This window comes from Cheilinus undulatus, linkage group 11 (assembly GCF_018320785.1).
Source record: "Cheilinus undulatus linkage group 11, ASM1832078v1, whole genome shotgun sequence".
NCBI lineage: Eukaryota > Metazoa > Chordata > Actinopteri > Labriformes > Labridae > Cheilinus > Cheilinus undulatus.
The window spans coordinates 7,173,509-7,194,751 of NC_054875.1; the positions used below are offsets into that span (position 1 = coordinate 7,173,509).

Below are 21,243 nucleotides of genomic sequence, written 5' to 3' on the forward strand. Positions count from 1 at the left end.
AAACTTAAAAAAGTCAAAAAAACTTCAAGTAAATAATATTGAACATGAATAATAAGCAAGAAATAATCAAAACAAAAAAGAAAATAAATTTCAAATACAAATTAAAGAAATTCAGAAGTTAATAAATAAATAAATGTTAATTTTAATGAAATAAAAAAATCTAAAAATAAAGTATACTGAAAACAGTTAAAAAGAAGTTAAAGATTATAATCAAACACAAATAAAATAAAAAATAGAATATGTATTTTATTTAATCAAAAGAAACTGAAAACAAAGTTTGAAATTTTTCCCATCAAATATAAAAATTCATAAAATGATTAACTATATACCAGAGGCAAAATATCATATGAGAAATGTTTCTGTTTTTATGCTTTCATGGCAGGTTTGGACTGTTTTCTAAATGAAATTGACTTCTGGGCCACATTTAAGGGGGTGGAGGCCTGCATGTGGCTCTCCGGCCACCATTTGCCCAACCCTGATCTAAACATATTATTGTTTGTAGTATTTGTATTGTAGCATTTCCCAAATCAGTGATCTTAACCAGCGACCCCGGGACCATATCAGGCCACCCAAAACGGTGCCCCATCTAGTGCCCAAAATAAGATTTTATTCAGAAAATGTGAGGAGGGAAAAAAGATGATGTGGTTTTGTGGATTTCTTTTGTTTTAAAATCCCTGCAGTGATTAATTCAAACCCCAAAAGACCAAGACTGCAACCGTCTTATGAGGAATGACTTCATGTTTGGTTGTTTTTGTTTGGGGTTTTTTTTTCGGGTTATTTTGTTTGTTTTATTCATTTATTTTTGAGAAATCCACCTGTCAGATTTATTAGTAAATATGATGCAAGATCAACACATGCTTACCAGTCCCGTCTAGATTAAGTCTGCAGTTTTCTGTCAGCTTGTAAGTTCAGACTCTTGGAGAGTGGGAATCCCTCATATTAGTGTTAAAAAATGAGAAAATTACAAACACTAATACAAGAACATGTTATTTGGACAAAAATCTCTATTTCATTTTAGTTAATTTGAAGGTCTGGCCCCTAAAGCACCTGCTAAGACAAAATCCAGCCCTTGTACAAAAGTAGCAGATGACCCCTGCCCCAAATTTACATCTAATCCCCCCAAAACTGGGATTAACAACCTAAGGATTATTGTCTTCAAGAAAAACTCATAATGAAGGTCAAACAAAAAATAAAATAACTAGGAAATTCATCTGTTGTTGCCTTATTAAAAAGTTTTTTTTAAATGACCTCAAACAAGGTTGAAAGCATTTAATTACATTAAAGCTGAGCAAATTTTGATTAAATCACAGGATTTCCTTTCCTTAAATGTGTTTCAAAATACCAGTTTAATAGACAGGCTATTTTTCAGCAGAGGCGTTATGCTCTAGACATCATGCAAACAATCGCCTTTTTTTATAATAGTTTGCAAAACATTTTGTAGATGATTTTCTTAATCAAACTAAGAATGAAATGAAATGATCATTCATCATCCATAAACAATTCATTTCCAGTTTGCAATATGAGCAAACATATTCGCAATAAGATATTTTTTCAGCATTGTTCAGCCCTGTTTGTTCCTGTCTTTCATATTGATGTTTACACCACACCTGTTTGGCAGAGCTTTGTCATTTGTCATTTCAGACTTATTGGCCAAGTTTTCTTAAACAAATAGGTATTTGACCACGGTTAGCTTTGCTCTTAATGTACAGAAAATAAAAATTTAATACAAAAAAAAAAAAAAAAAAAAAAAAATGAAATCATTTTTAAAATTTAGATTTAAATGTGTATAAGCTCTTGTTAGTTTGTTTTTTTCTATACAAGTCTGTGTGCATTGGTAGTATGGTTGCAAGAAGTGCAAAGGGTGCAAGAATGCAGACTAGACATGATCATAAGTATGCAGGGTGTGGGCAGATTTACATCAGGTGGATAAAACCATTTAAGATAATTTACATTAATTAGTGCAAATGTGCATCTGAGGTGGGGCATTTTACTACAGTGAGCTGTCTTAGATTAGATTTTAGTTAGTTAAACAAGTAAAAAAAAAATCAGTCCATTTTTTACTGTGACTGAAGATTAAAAAAAAACATAAAATTCATATTGATTCATGCATTATCTAATTTCATCCTAACAAATAAGAAACAATGGTTTATGGTTAATCTGTATCATATTGTGTTTATATACTTACAATTAATATATTACATGTGTCTGATAATAATTCAAATGAGGACCTTAAAAAATAATCACATTATAAATTGCAATCAATATTGGCAAGGCTTGACATTTACACTGGCCAAGTAGCCAAATGCAGGTGGATTTCAGCTGTGGCAGGTACCAGATTGATTTCAAATAGCCAAATTGGCCAGTGGAATTAATCAGTGTCAACAGAGTATCGGTAAGCTTGTTTGGGTATTTTTCCTCAGGTGTATCCTACATTCAAGGGGAAATGCTTCCCTCTTGTGGATGCATGGACTAACTGCAGCCAGTCAAGGTTACGTCAATAGTTATGATTCTAACACTTCATATATTGGAATAATTTAGACAACAGACCCTGCTTTAGCACACTTAATTTTCTACATAAAGATACATGAAAAATTGCTAACTTGTTTGCTGGTATTTGTTTAATTTGTTTGCTTCTTTTGCTGTTGGGAGTCAGGTATCAGTAAGCGTGTTTGGGTATTTTCCTCAGGTGTATTCTACATTCAAGGGGAAATGCTTCCCTCTTGTGGATGAATGGACTAACTGCAGCCAGTCAAGGTTGCGTCAATAGTTATGATTCTAACACTTCATTTATCAGACTAATTTAGACTACAGACACTGCTTTAGCAGGCCAAATTTTCTACATAAAGGTAAACTAAAAACTCTTAACTCGTTTGCTAGTATTTTTTAAAATTTGGTAGCACCTTTTGCTGTTGGGAGTTGGGTATCGGTAAGCTTGTTTGGGTATTTTTCCTCAGGTGTACTCTACATTCAAGGAGAAATGCTGCCCTCCTGTGGATGAATGGACTAACTGCAGCCAGTCAAGGTAACTTCAGTAGTTATGATTCTAACACTTCATTTATCAGACTAGTTTAGACAACAGACCCTGCGTTAGCAGGCCAAATTTTCTAGATAGGGATACAGGGCTTGTCATTTACACTGGCCAACTAGCCAAATGCGAATGGATTTCAGCAGCAGCAGGTACAAGATTGACTTCAACTAGACATTTTGGCCAGTGGAATTTATCACTGTCACAACCTCAGCATTCTCTGATGGATATTTGTCTGAGTGAGATTTAGATGAAACCAGTTGCATTTCTGATTTTTTTGAATAACGTCAATTCATAGTCAATGATTTAATATTAGTATGAACTTAGTATCCATTAAGGAAGGAAATAAGGAGCATGTGTTTCATCTCATACCAGACATACCCAATTTGCAATGTCACACATAGTTTCCAGTCAACACAGCTGTGGCCAGTGGAAATGCTCAGTGGCTAGTAACTTTTCATAAACAAGTAGCCATGTCAGCCAGTGAGCAAAAAGTTATTGTCAAGCCCTGAAAGTATGAAAAATTTTTAATTCGTTTGCAGTATTTGTTTTTTAATTTGTTAGCTCCTTTTGCAGTTGGAAGACAAGTATCGGTAAGCTTGTTTGGATATTTTTCCGCAGGTGTATTCTACATTCAAGGAGAAATGCTGCCCTCTAGTTGACGCATGGACTAACTGCAGCCAGTCAAGGTAATGTCATTAGTTATGATTCTAACACATAATTTATTGGACTAATTTAGAATACAGACACTGCTTTAGCAGGCCAAATTTTCTACATTAAGGTAAATTAAAAATTATTAACTCTCTTGCTAGTATTTTTTTTTTAAATTTGGTAGCTCCTGTTGCTGTCGGGAGTTGAGATTCAGTGAGCTTGTTCGGGTATTTTTCCTCAGGTGTATTCTACATTCAAGGGGAAATGCTGCCCTCCTGTGGACGCATGGACAAACTGCAGCCAGTCTAGGTAAAGTCAATAGTTGTGATTCTAACACGTCATTTATCTGACTACCAGACATACCCAATTTGCAATGTTACACATAGTTTCCAATCAACACAATTGTGGCCAGTGGAACTGCTCAGTGGCTAGTGACTTCTCATAAACAAGTAGCCACGTCAGCCAGTGAGCAGAAAAGTTCATGTCAAGCCCTGAATATTGGGCAAGAAAGTGCAATTATTTTCCCAAATTGTTGAGGCTTAATAACATCTGTAGAAATGTGTAGAAGTGTATACTGAATACGTTTATGTCTCTTGTGTATTTCTGTGTAATAAAAAAAAAGAAAAACAGGATGGCATTTCTTCAAATAATAGAGAAAAAAATGCAACAGATAGATGGTAGATAGATGTCCTCTGCTGCCACCGTGTGGTGATTTTTTATTTTTTACCTCAACTACAACCCATTCACTTTCATTTTCTTCAAAAACACCTGCATTTTTGGCAATTAATTTTGTAAATGATTTAAGACACATTAAGTTTCCATCTAAATGTTCAATTTCTCTGTTAAGTCACTGTGTAAAAAAGGCAGCTGGCCACTTAAAAGTAAAGAAATGCAATCCAGGTATCACCCCGTAACATTTGAATTTTTTAAACCTTTGAAAAAGTTAAATTATTTTCTTAACTTTTTCTTCATAAAAGTGTAAGCTGGATGTTGGCAAGATAAGTAGAAAACTACGTCGTAATTCATCTTATACTACAGCTTAAAGTGAATTAGGAAAACAATGTTAAAAGACAAAGTTGTTGTTGTTGTTATGTTTTCATAAAACTAATCGAAACAACTTTATTTATTTTCTATACAACTTGTTATTTCAACCCTCTTATTAACGATGCTGTTTTTAAATACCGGTGCTTACCTTTGTTGTCCTAATGAGAGGCTCACGAGCGACACAGACGTTAACTTTACAAGTGAGGAAGTAGCTCCTCGTGCTGCCATTCGATCAACATTTTTCTGTATTTTCGACGCTGGAATAGCAAATGTAACGGATATAATTTGCACACCGTACTTTGTTAAGTTATAAAGCGTTGAGATGTTTACATGCTATACGGATATAAGAAAAGGGATACGATTTTTCGACGTTGACAACTCCCCTAGCTAGCAGGGCTGAGGCTAACGATTACGGTAACTTATACGTTAGCTAATTTAAACGTCAGATATCCTATTTTAGTGTCTATTTTGGACTTTCTTGTCGGTTAAATCAGATGATCCGCTAGGTTCATATTGTTATAAGGCAAGATGGCGGTACCATCCGGTCCCATGGTGTAATGGTTAGCACTCTGGACTTTGAATCCAGCGATCCGAGTTCAAATCTCGGTGGGACCTCATCCTTTTTTCCTTTCAGGTCATATAGCAAAGATTAACCCTGTCTGCTTTTAACCACAGGATATAATATTCAGTTGACCCGTCATTCCTCTTTTACTTAACTGCTAGATGACGGGAGAAATTCCAGAATGGCACACTAGAAAGGTGGTAGACAGTATTCCCCAGTTGACTCTAATTAAGGACTTGCACGCCCATTACGACCCCACACGCGGTCGATTCGCTAATCAGACTGAAATCCCATAGTGACAATTAGAATGATTTACTTCAGTTGATCAATGTGGAGCTAATGATAACCGTCTTAAACTCATTTAATGAATTAAATTACAGTCAGACTTTATAATATTTATAATGCAAACTAAAGATCTAATTCTACCTTTTGACAGAATTTTATTTTGTCCTCTTAAACCATTAGCTATATTGATTTATTTATTGTCCTATTCTATTTTGATATCTATTTGTGTTTTGTCAATATATCTAAGCATATTTATCAAGTCACCTTTTTCTGTTTCATCAGCTAATTTTACTGTATTTTACAGTCGTTTAGTGTTTTGTTGATTTTTATTACAATGTTGTTTTTTGTTTTTTATAATCTTAACCTAATTTACAGAATAGCATTTTATTGATTTCTTATCTAATTATGGTATATTCACTGAATTACATTTCAGTGTTTGATCATATCTAAGCCACATTATGAGCTATTATTTGTTTTATCATCTTATTCTGGTGTATATTTTTTGTGAGTTATTGTTGTTTTATTATCTTATTCAAGCATACTGAATTATATTTCCATGTTTGTTTTATTTACCTGTTTTTATGAGTTATCTTTTACTGTTTAACTTTCTTATTTTACTGAATTATGTTACAGTGTTTTAATAAAATGTGTCTTGTTTTATTAAGTTAACCTTCATTGTTTTATTATTTTAACCTTGCATATTTTAATGAATTATAATTTGGTGTTTTATTTTTATTGTTGGTGTTTTATCATCTTATTGTGGCATATTTTAGCGAGTTATCATTTGTGTTATTATCTTATTTTAGCATTATTAACTGCTTTATATTTTGATGATTCATATCATTTTTATAATGTAATGTCTTTTTTTTTTTTTTGCATTTAACACTAATCTATTTTGTTATGTTATTTTAATATTTTGACCTTATATCCTGGGTTTTCTAATGATGAATTTAAGATAGTGTTTCCTAGGTTCATCAGTGCCTCATTTAAACAGTCTTATATTTCTGACATATTTTCTAACCAAAGTCATGGATTGTGGAGAGGGGAGTTGGGATCATGTATTCCTTTTATTTATAGTTTGTATACAAAGTACTTTGTGTTACATTTTAGTATGTAAAGTGCCTATGAAGACAGTTTATTTTACTCATTCCCTGACATATATTAATACTGATTTAATTACTTAATTAAAGCTGTACTTTTTTGTAGTTCTTTGTAAAGCTCCTGAGTTGTGGCTGGGAGTCTAACCTGAACTGATAACTTACATGTCAGCAAAAAGGTAAATTCTTGTTTTTTTCAATGGCAAAAATTCTTGATAAGTGGTACATTTAAGAGCTTAAAGAATACAGACTTCTGTTAGAAACACAAGCTGTACTGCTGAAAATCAGGAGAGATTAGCTGCAGGGATTTTTCAGCAGGGAGCACCAAAATTAACACAAAGTTTAAGTTCCTCTCAGGAGCGATATTAACTTTCATGCGGTGAAATTTGTATGTGGCATTAAAATGTTTTATTTTCTTTGTTGTTCATGAATTTTTATTTCCAGTTATAACATATATCCCAGGCAGCAGTGGCATCAAACCTCTATAGTGTGATAAAGAAATCAAACAGCATGAAATCCTTTCACTCAGAAATACAACCTACACTGAATACCAGCGGTTTATGTTCAAACAACTTTAATTCCACATATAAATGGCCACGTTAAAATATATTTACACTCACATTGGCTTGAGTTGAGCATTTTTTTTGACATTTTATTGGAATGTTTCTTAAATTTATTCATAAATATGTCCATGAAATCTGTTTCTAGGCAGTATTTGCTATAGGTTGGGGCAACTGTGCAGCATGAGTGAGAGCGTGGGCTTTTAAACAGAGCCTTAGCATCATGACATTTTTATTATTGTATTATAATTTGGGACCTTCTGTTTTTTTTTCCTTTTTTTCTGTATTCCCAGTAAAGCAGGCTACAGACAACAAGGGTTTATGGTAGCATTTCCTGCCAGTGCACATATAATATTTAACATTTGGAAACTATTAAATAATGTCACAGGTGGCAATAAACTGTATATGTGCCTCTCAAATATGCACAGAAATAATACAATAATAATAATACAAAAAGAAAAAAAACAACATGGCATCACAATTTGACCAACACATTAACAATACACAACTTTACAAAGTAGTGACAACATGACGATATAGACATGACACACCTTTTTAAACAGTAATTTACATACATTGAAAACAACACATTTCTTTGTTTTATCTCTTAAGTCTCAGTGTTTACAGCTCTGTTGGTGATAAGAAATAAGTTACATTTGATCCTCATTAACTATGACATTATTTTGAGGAACTATTCTCTAAAAATCACATGTAAATACATGCCACACAAACACTATTTCACCTTGTTTCAGTCAGTGTGTGCTATTTTTTCCCCAAATCTCACAGCCTTTTGTTTTTAATGGACTGACAGAAACTGCTGCTCTCCACGACTCTATTATCTCTGCATCAGTAATTCTCTTGTACTCAAAGCTCTGCTCACAGTTTGAATGAGGAGAGTTGTAACCCACAATGTTCAGTACATCATTTAAATCCAGGAAGCACAGGCACAAACTGAGAGAAACACTGAGTTCAACAACGTTTTACAGTATATATTTAGCTGACACATAGCCAGAGTGTTAAACAATGTTTAGATACCACTATTTAATATCCAAATTAAATACATGAAAAATATGAAATAAACTAGGAAAAGCAGAATCCCTTTTAACATAGTACATTCAATTTTCATGTGAGCTCTGTTTAATAGCTTTTGGAATATCAGTGCAAGTATAAACCAAGCAGTGACCAGAGAATTGACTACAAACATATTTTAAAGGGTAAATACTGGGATAATCATCCCCAAAACATAAAAACAACACAAAGGAAGCTTGTCCTGCCATAAGTAGCAGCAGAAAGATGAGCCAGATCCTCCATCATTATTCTGGTTGCAAAGGTTGATAGCAGGATTCCCATCTTTTCATGATTTTGATTAGTTGGTTGCTGGAGCCTATCTCAGCTGTCTTTGGGTGAGAGGCCAAGAGACTGGCTGCCAGTCAATTGCATGGCTGACATATAGAGACAGACAACCAGGCACACTCACATTCACACCTACAGCCAATTTATAGGTCATTTCCACCAAGCGGTCCGGCTCAGTTCAGTGTGGAACATGTTTTGCGTTATCATAGCAAAAGTTGTAAAGGGCCCCAAAAAACAACCCCTACTGTCCCACTTTTTCAGCACCCTTCCGAAGGGGTACCAATCTTACCTATCCATCCCAAAAAGATGGAGCTACACACACATAAATAGGGGGTTGCACTGACATCACGTAAGTGCGCGACACAGCTGCATGGCTCCGGGTTGCAAAACACGCAAGTCTACTCTGTGAGGAGCAGCAAAAACAGGAGACAAACAGACTAATGTCTGAATTAATCAGGGGTATTTGGACTCAACAGAGATCCAAACTGTTTACTAGTCTGTGAATATTGATATCAAATCAAGTTTCCTGACATTTATCTGGACTTGATTTTAAGAACACAAAGCAGAGCCTGAAGGCTCACATCAGCCTGGTCTATCCACGATGCATGTCACCAATTAACATAATAAGTTAATTAATGTTTTTGGTGGTGGGAGGAGGCCAGAGTACCCAGAGAGAACCCAACCGCATGCACAGGGGAGAAGAACCTGCAAACTCCACAAAGAAAGTCCCTGACTGCTGACTGGGAAGTGAATCAGGGACCTTCTTGCTGTGAGACAACAGCGCTAACCCCTGCACCACTGTGTAGCCCATTGATAACTGTGGTTGTGTTTAAAAAAGTAGACCTATCCTATTGAGAACTCTGAGAAACTTTGGTTTAAAGAAATAACATACTGAACTACTAGAGGTCAGTTCTTAATATGTCTTTAAATGACAAATAACAGCTGTGAAAAGTCTCTAAAATAAGTAAAATGGATTTAACTAACGGGCTGCATGGTGGCACAGGGGTTAGCGCTGTTGTGCTAGGTCCCTGGTTCACTTCCCAGCCAGGGCCTTTCTGTATGGAGTTTGGATGTTCTCATCAGTTCTCTCCTGGTACTCTGGCTTCCTCCCACCACCAAAAACATGCTCGTTAGGTTAACTGGTGACTCTAAAATTGGCCGTAGGTGTGGATGTGAGGGTGCCTGGTTGTCTGTCTCTATATTTCAGCCCTGTGATTGACTGGTGACCAGTCCACGGTGTACCCCGATAGGCTCCTGCCCACCCACGACCCCCAATGGGATAAGCGGTATAGAAAATGGATGGATGGTTTTAACTAACTGGCTACTTACACATCAGCTTTAACTTCACTGGCACTATTGATTTAGCTAATGTGTTTTCTTTAACAAAGGGTGCTTTTTGATATACAGTTATAATCACACAAGCACTATATGGACAAAAGTATTTGGTCACACCTGTTAATTATTGAATTGAGGTGTTTCAATCAGACCTGTTGCCACAGATGTATAAAATCAAGCACATAGCCATGTCTCCACTTGAAACACTCAGAGCCCTGACCTCAATCACTTCGAGCACCTTTAGCATGAACCAGAATGAAGATTGGGAGCCAGGCCTTCTCGTCCAGCATCAGTGCCTGACCTCAGATATGCACTACAGAATGAATGGGCACAAATTCCCACAGAAAAACTGCAAATAAAGGGGGGGACTCCATTCTAAAGTATATGGATTTGAATGTCATTACAGTCCCTGCTGGTGTAATGGTCAGACATCCAAATACTTTTGCCCATATAGAGTATTATCAAGCCAGAGCATAATAACTCGCACTAATGTCAACTCTGACTCAAGGACTGATTACATTTTGGAGGTCAGAGGACAAAAGTCAATGCTTTGAGAAATTTTCTTCAAACTTTGCTTGAATTTCCTCTTTTGCTCAACAATAAACTAACCTGATTTTGGAGCTGCAACATTGTGGTCAAAAACCAGCCCTACTTCTTGGCCAATCATTGTACTTTTACTGTCAGCCACCTACCTTGCAGAGGCATAAAAGCTTTGGGTGATAGATGTAGTTTTTCTATTTATTTCGCAATAAATATTTAACAGAAATAGATTCAGATTCTCCCAACATTAGCCCATCTCACCACCCTGAAATTCCTCTGAGAAGGAATCTGATTTCTGATGCATTTCATCCAGAAAATGAAGGCTTTAAAATCCATTAGACATCAGTGTGCATGAGCTCTGGTGGCTGTTTAAGGCGACAGATTACACAAACAAACAGCTCTGCATGTGTGATATTAAAATGGCAGTTTAAGATTTTGCACCTGTCTTAACTCTGACAGGAAGTACATTCAAAAGCTTCACAACAGAAATTCAATTCCACCCAATTTACAAAACACATGTACAAAATAAACATCAAGGCTGTCACTGAATATTCTAAATGTGTGAGATCACATGCCTTTAAGTGCTATTCAATAAACATTTTGTACATACTTTACATACACTGCCCTATTCAGTTTAGCTGTGTCTGCTAACCTTCTATCTTGGCAAATCACCTCAGTGCTCTTTCATTCAGATGTAAGTGGTCTCCATGTTGTTGGGCATGTCCACCTCCCCGTTGCTGCATGTCTTGTTGCTTTTCTGATGCTCCGTTGGCTTTACATTGTTGTTTACAGAGGCTGCAGCAGCAGGGTGCTCCAGGCTGATGGTGGCGCGGCTTGTTTCGGTGATGGAGGAGTTGTGGTGGTAGCTGAAGTGGCTGTTTGTGATGGGTGTGTCTCCCCAGCCGGTTTTACCCCAGGCAGACTTCCACTGAGCCCACTTCCTCCGCAGGGCCATCTGTGCCTGAATGTCAACATTGACACTTTTAGCCAATAATCAAATGCTTGGTGTGTTTCAGAGTCTTAAAAGTAACAGAAAGTAGCATAGAAGAATAAGCCGATCTAGCCTATGTTTTGAGGTCAGATACAAAAGGCCAATGCCTAAAACATGTCAGGAAATTTTCTCCAGTTCTGCTGCTTGATCTTATGTACTATGCATTACTTTGAGGGCATGTTTGGGCCAACATTGGGGCTGTATTAAGGGGTAGATATGACAAGGTGGGAAGGAAGATTGACACAACCCTGATTGAGCTCTAGATGTCTTTGCATATTACCAGCATGGGAAAATAATTTGTACACACCTTTAAGGTGGTGTACGAAGTGCATGTGGCAAGTAAGGGTACTATCTGGGCAGATAGTACCGTTGCCACAAGCTCCTGGTATCGCAGAGTGAAAGACATGTGCTGACGTGTCAAGCTTGACTCTAGCTGCCCTCCCCCATTTCTCCATCCCGGGTTGTGGCACTTTAAAACCCATGATGAATCCTTAACGTAACTAAAATTAACTCACATGACTGTATTGTCCAGTTTTTCCATCATCTGATTGAAGTATTCTCATTTAGGTGTCTTAGTCAAAGACTGTGATTATAATAATAAAATATTATATTATCTAATCCTGCAGTTTTCAAAGTGTGAGGCAGGCATGCTGAGCCATAAACCACAATAAGGCAATCTGCTTTGCTAACTTCTGCTGTGCATGGGGCAAAATGGCCAGATTTATAGTTATTGTAGAGTCGACTATTAAAGTTAGGATTGTCAGTGTTTAATTAGCAAAGATGAGCATCTGGGAAAGGGCGGAGCATTTGAAAAAAAAAAAAACTCGGTGGGTGATTGGATGAATGTTCTGTCTGTCACATCTTTACAGGCCAATCAGAGCAACAAACACGTGACGTAGCCGCTACCGAGGAGTCTGACTCCATAGAGAGCTGCATAACGTGAACCATGGTGACTGTAGACATGTCAGTACACGACTTTGTCATTTTTGAAAAGAAAACAACTCACTGCTGTTCGTTGTTCTTCTGTTAACGAAGAAATGTAGTCAAGTTCTGATAAAGGTGATGCTTTAGCAGCATCCACGCTAATGTCTTCTGCCATATCTGCACCAGCCTCTTGCTGCTGCTCGCTTACGTCACGACTCCGCCACGTCCGAAAGTACTGCCCCTCGACGCTGACTGGTCCTGTCACTTTCTAACCGGGCCCAAACGCCAGATGGGAGCTTTGCAAGATGGATTCACCAGTGAGAAACACGGAAACAGTTGTATCCGTCTGCTTTGCAAGGTTACTACGTCTAGTGACTAAAGGGGAATTTTTGACAAGAAAATTTAACTGAGGCATTAAGCACCGTAAACACTAAGTCAGCCTTTGCAAGAGCAGGGTTTTGGCACCAACATCATGAGTACCAGGAAAGGCTGAAGGTGGAGGATGATCTGCTGTTATGCAATCCTGCATCAGCTGCATAAATGCATACTCACAGTTCCCACTAAATTTGAGCGTAGAGCATAACAATCTGGTAATATTGGCAATAAACTCATTAGTGAAGCTAGATAACTGACTGACAGGGGAGGATGGATGTTTGAAGACATATGCAAACCAAAATATCAAAAATATAACATTGAGACACAAATGTTTGAAAATATAGTTGTTTCAATCTTTTTTATGGGATGGAATAAATTCTTTTCTCTTTGGGGAGGCTCACTTTCCCACATATTGAAATCACTTGATCTGATCAACCAGATAAGCCAATGTTTTTACATGGGAAGAGTTCAGAACTCAAAATTTGTAGGAAAAACCCTCGTCTCTTATTGCAGTGGTTTCTTAAAGTGTTCTAGAGCTGCATTTCATGTTTGATATGATTCATATGAGTTTGAGCTTACCTCAGCATTGCAGAAACAGAATATAACGGCCACCAGGAGTCCCTGCAGAGCAACGGATGAAATATTAATACACAAACAGATGTGAGTGAAATTACACTCTGAATAATTCATGTTAATGATCAGTAAATATACAGACAAATAAGATATTGTTCCTTTCGCTCTGCTTGTTCCTGATGAGACACTGGTTATCACAAGCTGCCACTTTTACTGATATAAACACAAGAAGCAAATAAATGTCTATTATTAGAGAGTTAGAGTTTAAATAGTGCTTGTTTATTTAAAATCATGCGCTAAGAGTGGATTGATGATGCCTTGAAATAACAAACTTATTTAACAATAATTTTAAATCAGATACACAAAAAATAAAAAGGATTACATCCAAAAACATGCAAGAACATAAAAAAGACCCTGATTAGCTAAAGAGAACTTTAAACTTTCAAAGACAAATTAACCTCTTTTTCAAGGTCACATATTTTAACCCTTTTAGGACATATTTATACTGGTCTCTGAGGTTCCAAAACATGCCTGGGAAGTTTGTTGCTGAGAAAACCCTCCAGTATTGGATTTTTTCATGTCTAAAAAACCCCACATCTTTCAGCCCTGCTCAGAACAAGCTGCTTCTGTGGCTTTAAATGTTAATGAGCTGTGTAACTCCACCCCTGACTCTGCCTCTCTCAGGGAATGGATGTGGCTGAATGGATTGGGCTCTCCTGATCCTCTTTTCGAGAGGAGGATCAGGAGAGGATAGTTGAACTGTCTTCCAAGACGGGAGGGCCAATAGAACCTGGGGGCGGGGCTAACTCCCCACATGACATCATGAGGGGAAAATCTGAGAACGGCTTGTTTCAGCACACATTTTCTAAAGGTGTGGGGGGGGGGGATTTATCTGATTCTTGGGGGAACTGTGGACAGGCCAGGGCCACATATTTTTGTTAGAAAAGCCTGAAAAAGTTAACCTGGCATGCCAGATGGATGTATTTCACACATCCGTCTGGAAAACCTTCCATAGACAGCGTTTGGGAAAGGGCAGAGCCCTTGAGAAAAAAAAAACTCAGAGGGTGATTGCATGAACAATCTGTCTGTCCCATCTTTACAGGTGAATCAGAGCAACAAAACACGTGACCTAGCAGCTACCGAGCTGTGCCCCTACCGAAAGAGTAAACTCCATAGAGAACTGCACAACGCTGTGAACCATGGTGACTGCAGACATGCCAGTACAGGACTTTTGTTGTTTTTAAAAAGAAAACAACTCAATGCTGCTCTGCTATCTTTTAGTGAAGAAATGCCGTCAAGTTCCGATAAGACTGGCGCTTTAGCAGCATCCACACTAATGTCTTCAGCCATAATTGCACAGGTCTCTTGTTGCTGCTTGCTTACGTCACGACTCCACCACATCCTAAAGTACTACCCCTCGACACCGATTGGTCCTGTCACTTCTAACCGAGCCCAAACTGTTCAGACGGGAGCTTTGCAAAATGGATTTGCCAGTGAGAAACACGGAAATGGGTGTATCCATTTGCTTTGCAAGGTTACAAAAAAGTGTATTTTGCATATGTGACCTTTAAAAAGTTGGGGCTTTGTGTAAAATGTAAAATGAGAACAATGTGATGATTTTTCAAACATGGCAATTATATTTTGGCTAAAATAATTAATTTCCTAGTTTCAAAATTTGATAACTTGTATTTGAGCCATTTCAAAAAAGTATCTAGGTTTAAAAGTCTTCTTAATTTGATTCATATCCACCATCCCAACTTTTTTGGAAAGAGTTGTAAAATAAAATACTGTAAAACAAAATTCCTTATGGATTAATTTTCTTGACCCAATAAAGCAACTAGAAAAGTGCTCAGAGAGCGCAGCCCTCAGCCATTAGTCCTATCTCCCAACAGTAATGAATTCTTTAAAAAATTCCTGGATCCAGACAGTAAATTCCCAAAAAATCCAAAAAATCTAATCAGCTCTTCAAACAAACAAACCCTGCCGACCACATAACCTCCTTGGCTGAGGTAATAATAACAACACCAACAATAATAATAATTAAAAATATAAATACATAGAATAATAATAATAATCTGTTATTATTTTACTATGATCATTTTAATCAAAATAAGAACTATATAAGTAAAAATCCTGAGAATGAAATTTATAATTAAAAGTACATGGAGGTTAGAAGCTCCATGCTGGCTTCTAACATATCTTTATTAGTTCAAACCTTACAAAATTTTACAAATAATGTGTTTTACTTAAGTTCATTTTGGCTAAAATAATTTGGAACAATTTTACAGATATCACTGGAGTTCTTGCCATTAGATTAACGCCAGCTTGCAGTTCCTCTATGAAGCCACAGGAGGGCAGTGGTCAGTCATTAGCCTTAACATGCTAAACCAACCTCAACTGTCAATTTGTGAAAATAATAGAATTTTACAACTTAGACTCTACGTATAGCTAAGGCTAAGTTTAAAAAAAAAAAAAAATCTTAACCAGTCTTTCTTCTGTCTTGTTACAGCTGAGGGGTTTACACACCGTTTGGTACTTCAGTTGTATGTTGCTGTTTTATGGTAAGCATGACTCTCTGCTGCCCTCCGGTGGCCAAAGCCAGGAACTGCAAACATATTAAATCTGTCAAGCCAGCGTCAATATACACCTTAAAGCAGATAATACTTCTGGTGTATTTTCATGCAAGAGGTCGTTAAACAGAATGAGCAGTAATGTGGAGTTTAAAAAGGAAGAGATGAACGTAAGGCCTAAATAATAATAATAATAATAATAATAATAACATTAATAATAATAATAAGGTATTGTTACTAATATCATTATTATTTTATTGTTATAATGTTAATCAAAATAATAAGTAAATTAGAAAAGCGCTTGGAGAGTCCGGAGTCCGCCATTAGCCTTATCTCCCTATAGTAAAGACTCCTTTAAAAATTTCCTGGTTCCAGATCGTGATCCAGATCACTCCCAAAATGTAATCAGTTCTTCCTTATGCCATTTCTGACATTTCCGGAAAATTTCATCAAAATCCATAAATGTTTCTAACAAACAAACTAACAAACTAACAAACCCTGCCGATCACATCACCTCCTTGGTTGAGGTAATAACATGTAAGATAATCGTATTTTTATGGTGCATTAGGTAAAAAATAAATAAATAAATAAACAAGAAGTTTAAGAAAACATTTTTAAAATCTCTAAATGTCAAGTAAAGCGATAAGTGTGGCAGATTTTAGCAGCTAAATGTACTAGAATTGCTTAATGAAAGAAATTGCAGGGATTTTTCTATATTTTTGAAGTCATGATGCCAATTACATTGTGTTATGAACTAAAAATGACCAGATGAAAACATTCTGTAGGATTCACCGTCTGGTTATACAGCTAAAGTTGATTTTATAAAACTTGATTTTAAAGATACTTCAAATTAAAACATGAAGTTTCTAGCTGGCTGTACCTGGAAGTGGCTGAAGATATTTGTAAAGAAATCAAAGACGGCTCTGCTGATGTATCCCTCCGGTCTCCAAGAGACGAGGATGTACTGGACACCCAGCAGAGGGATGAGGATCAGAGTGGCCCTAACAGCCTTCATGTAGGCCGTCGACTCAGCAGAGTGAGTCTTCTTTAGCTTCGTGATCAGGACTCGAACGATGTTCAGGAGGAAGAAAAAGTTCACCTGGATTGAGTGATGACAGATGGATGAATTCACACAGAAAAGTGATGCAGACACAAGTTCTACATTTGCAGATCTAACCTTTGGTAGATTTTCAATGACTGGCCTGATGGGGGCGCTATAATGACACCTTTATATAATTAGCCCAGGAAAGGAAGTTAACACATAAGAAGGATTGTCTCAGTGTAAAAATGAAAGGAAATTGGGGATTTTCTTTTCTCTAACGGATTACGTCACAGAAATTGTAACTAAAGCTGGATTACTTGAATTGTAAAACTAGTTTTTACTCACAAGCAGCGCAACATGGATCGGTCCATGTGTGATATAGACCAGGTGTGTTCTCGGGCTGATCCAACACCTGAAACAAACACAGAGGTTGAGAGAAAGTCAGACACCTTTTAGGTGACATTTCTGATGCACACTGACATAAGAAAGTCTGAGGGCTTAATGAAAGTCTGAATTATTCATGGTTTGATTTCAGGCTCAGAGAATAAAGGGCTCACACTAATATCCTTTGAAGAGTCAAATCGATATCTTTCATTTCCTCTCAGCCTGAAAGTGCTCAGAGTCAGACGCAGTGAAAGAGTCACAGCAAGGACAGGGAGGGAAAAACCATACGCTTAAAGGCACTTTCCACTAGACTTTAGACTGTCAGATTTCTTGTCTTGAAATGAGGAAGGACTTCACTTTTATAAAAACAGAAGAGTAAACAGAGTAGCTTACCGGTCATTATAGAAAAGCCCACGTGCCACGGCATAGGTGATGGCAGGAACAACAGGAAAACCTTCAGAAAAACCAGGGATATTTAAAACATTGCCATCTAATTTTAAAGCTGTTTTTTTAAATTACAGTTCTTACTGAGATTTTATCAATAAAAACAGGTAGAACTGTTAATATGTACAATGAATGTTTTTTCCTGCAGGTCCTTTGGCAGCTCAGCTTTTCTTAACCTCCTGAGACCTTAACTTTTATTTGAGAAGCATTTTTAGTTTCTCCCATTTATTTGGGATAAGAAAGACCCGATAACTTCAAATATCAGCCTTTCCAAAATCCAAAAAAATTCCCCTAAATTTCAAAGAAATTAACTAAAATTTTTGTGAAAATTCTTGAAACTTTTCTTTATCTAATTATCCCATAAAACAGTGGTTACCAAAGTCAGGGTTGGGACCCCCAGTGGGGTCGCGAGACAGTGAAGGGGGGTCATGGGATAATTTTCAAAAATAAAGAAAATTTAATATGATTTAAAATAATAAATATTATCATTTATTGTAAACATAAAATAAAATAAGTTTAATTTAAAATAAAATGTAGTCATCAAGTGATAATTGTGCTTAAATGTAAGTAAATTTATAAAAACTACCTGAAATGCAAGTTATAGACATGATGCTCTGTGCAATATTATGCACTTAATCCCCCTCAAGGGATGGTGGGGGTCCCTGATCTCTGACGCCTTTATTTTGGGGGTCACAGGCTTAAAAGTCTGGAAACCCCTGCCATAAAAAGCACCCAAAAACTTTAAATAATCCTCATATCTTTCAGTGAAAATGTATCATAAAGCCTAAACATTCAAATGAAAAATTCCCCCCAAAAAAACCATGCTAATTCCTGAGAATTTTCAAGCATATCCCCCCTAAAATCTCTTAGCAAATACTAATAAATTTACAAACATATTCTCCAAATTCCCATTAAAATTCCCCAATTTTCAAAGAACAACCCCAATCCAATTCCCAAAAAATAACAAATAAATGGTCCTTATTCCCTAGAAAATAACCCCCTATGTCCCTTAAATGTCCTGGGAAATACTCCCAAAATTTCAAGCAACTTTAATGGGGGATCAGACAATTATCTCAAAAATTCTAAAAGTAGAAATCATTACTCTGTTCCAGGAAAGGAAAAATGCAATGTCCCCATATCTGCATTCAGGGTCTTAGGAGGTTAAATACAGGAATGGGAGGCTCCAATGGAAAAGGTATGGAACTACTGTCCTAGACCCAAGGTCATCTCGGGTCTAAAAACCTCTGCTACTATATGCTGGAGGGTTTGGAAATTAGACTCCACAGGCTGAAATGAAACTTACATCTCTGTGGTGCAGTCAAACAATGAATAGTTATCCATTAACTAGTTTAAGGGAACGGTTAAGTGTGGACCTTACAGCAGAACTTAACAGGAGCAAAACGCTGTTTTTTTCAGAATGAATGAGAATAAAATCTCAGAATTACAAGAATATTTGTATGAAAAAAAAGTTCCGTCTTTCTCTGTTAAAGCGATAATACATTTTAGAAAAACTGCATTTAAAGTGTTCAGCCTAAGACAATATTCAGATCCAAAAGAGAGAAAAAGTCAGGGTGAAATGTAGAACTAGGTTCCAGAGTATGACATAAAGAAAAAGAGATGTTAGCCAAACAGAGACATAAAAGGATCCATTAGCAGGATTCATGAGAGCTGAATGAGGATCTCTTATCAGAGCTCAGGCACATCCAGGTGCATCAGGCTTCAAGGTCACATCTTTGTATTCAAAACAAGCTGAAAAGGAACATTCTGAATGCAACACAAACATTTAAGATTTAAATGGAGTTTAAAACAACAGGTGGTATCAGACATTTAGAGGAAAGCTTGAATAAAAATCTGGCACTCTAATTTGGAAAAAAGAAATTACCTTTCAGGGGAATTTGCTTCACCTGTCTTATAGCCTATTAAGGCCTTTTATACAAAATAAATAGTCATTTGATTACAATGTATTATCTTAACTGTGCCCTCTGCCCTCGCTGTCTTTTCTGGAAGTTGTTTGTCACAATAATATACAGTACTCACCATCAATGAGTACGCCCCAACGGATTAGTCCGAAATTTTTTAGTTTCCTTCCAAAATCAACATTTCTATGGGATACTATTCTACATAACACTCTCACAAATGTGGACCAATGATTGCAAACAAGATTTGTTAATTAGCACACAGAGGGAAGTAACTTCCTAAAAAATTCATCCAGGCCCATTTTGCATGAATGACCCCAATGAAAGTCTTAAGAGCAAAGTCTTAGCATTTAATCTAATGGCGAGTTTTCTCCTGGCCATGTTTTATGATCATCTTCCTGATCTTTTTGCCTACCCAGGGTTCTGTGATTGCAACCATAAGGGGGGATAAAGGGGATAGCATTCTGGGGCCAAGCCAAACTGGGGGCCCATGGAGGTCAGCAAAATCATGATCCATCGTAAAGTTAAGCCATGATAACCATATTTGATTTTTACCTGCATGATAACCACTCTTAGCAAAGCTAAATATATTTTTATTCATTTGTTCCATAATAATATAGCCTTATCAAAAATGTAAACCCCATCTCTCTCTCTCTCAACTGCATTAAAATAAGTAAAAAGTGGCCAGAAATGGTTTAAGAAAAATGGGCAGACGGTGGCAAAAAATGGGTAAAAAGCGGATAAAACGGGTAAAAAAAGCACAACAAATAGGGAAATATGACTAAAAAGCAGCAAAAATGTGTTCTAAGTGGCATAAATTGAATAACAGAGGTAAATCAATTGGCCAAAGGTGCCAAAAATGGCAAAAACAAATAGGTAAATGTGGCCAAAATCGGAGGGAATGTAATAAAATGTGATTAAAAAGCGGCAAAAATGGGTTTAAAGAAGAAAAAATGTGTCATAAGTGGAAGAAACTGGCGGGAAGATGGTGAAATGTTATTTTAAAAGTAGCAAAATTGGTTGAAAGTTACAAAAAGATGTTCAAAGTGGAAAAAAATTGGATAACAGAGGCAAAGAATAGGCAGAAAGTGGCAAAAGTAGGTCATATGTAGCTGAAATAGGTCAAAAGTGGCTAAAACTTACATAACAAACTGGGAAATGTGGTCAAAATTGAGGGGGAATTCAATAAATTGGGATCAAAAAGCAGAAAAAATTGGTTTCAAGATGGAAAACTTGATATCAGAGGTAAATGAATAGGTTGAAAGTGACAAAAATAGGTTATTAGTGGCAAAGTTGGTCATGACAAACCTTGAAATTGGTCAAATTGACAAAAAATGTGCATAAAAAGATGTGAAAAGAGGTTTATAGTGGCAATAATGGGTCAACAGAGGCAATAATAATAGGTGGAAAGTGGAAAATTGATTATAAATGGCAAAAGAAAAATGCAGGAAAAAATGCGTGGAAAAGGTGGAGAAAATGGATTTTTAAAAGTGGCAAAAGATGGGTATCTCTGGGTTTGTCAGGGGCCCATGTCTGGGTTTGTCAGGGGCCCATCTCTGGGTTTGTCAGGGG

At 36.6% G+C, this 21,243-nt stretch overlaps 1 protein-coding gene and 1 non-coding gene across 3 annotated transcripts in view; one reads left to right on the forward strand and one right to left on the reverse strand.

Moving 5' to 3' along the window:
• The first annotated feature begins 5,263 nt into the window (after window positions 1–5,263).
• On the forward strand, window positions 5,264–5,335 carry trnaq-uug. The gene has a single exon. It is a non-coding gene; the product is annotated as a tRNA-Gln (tRNA).
• Window positions 5,336–7,221: 1,886 nt separating this feature from the next.
• Window positions 7,222–21,243, reverse strand: part of LOC121517227 (calcitonin gene-related peptide type 1 receptor-like) — a 56,200-nt gene continuing 42,178 nt past the window's right edge. The window contains exons 9-14 of one of the 2 annotated variants that reach the window (XM_041798837.1): window positions 17,705–17,765; window positions 17,273–17,339; window positions 16,766–16,984; window positions 15,842–15,920; window positions 13,322–13,363; window positions 11,277–11,413 (exon numbers count right to left, since the gene is read on the reverse strand). In XM_041798837.1, the coding sequence (XP_041654771.1) occupies window positions 13,323–13,363; window positions 15,842–15,920; window positions 16,766–16,984; window positions 17,273–17,339; window positions 17,705–17,765 (467 nt within the window). In that variant the 3' untranslated portion in view covers window positions 11,277–11,413; window position 13,322. Of the gene's footprint in view, window positions 11,414–13,321; window positions 13,364–15,841; window positions 15,921–16,765; window positions 16,985–17,272; window positions 17,340–17,704; window positions 17,766–21,243 lie in introns of both variants that reach the window. The other variant, XM_041798836.1, reaches the window with a different exon arrangement.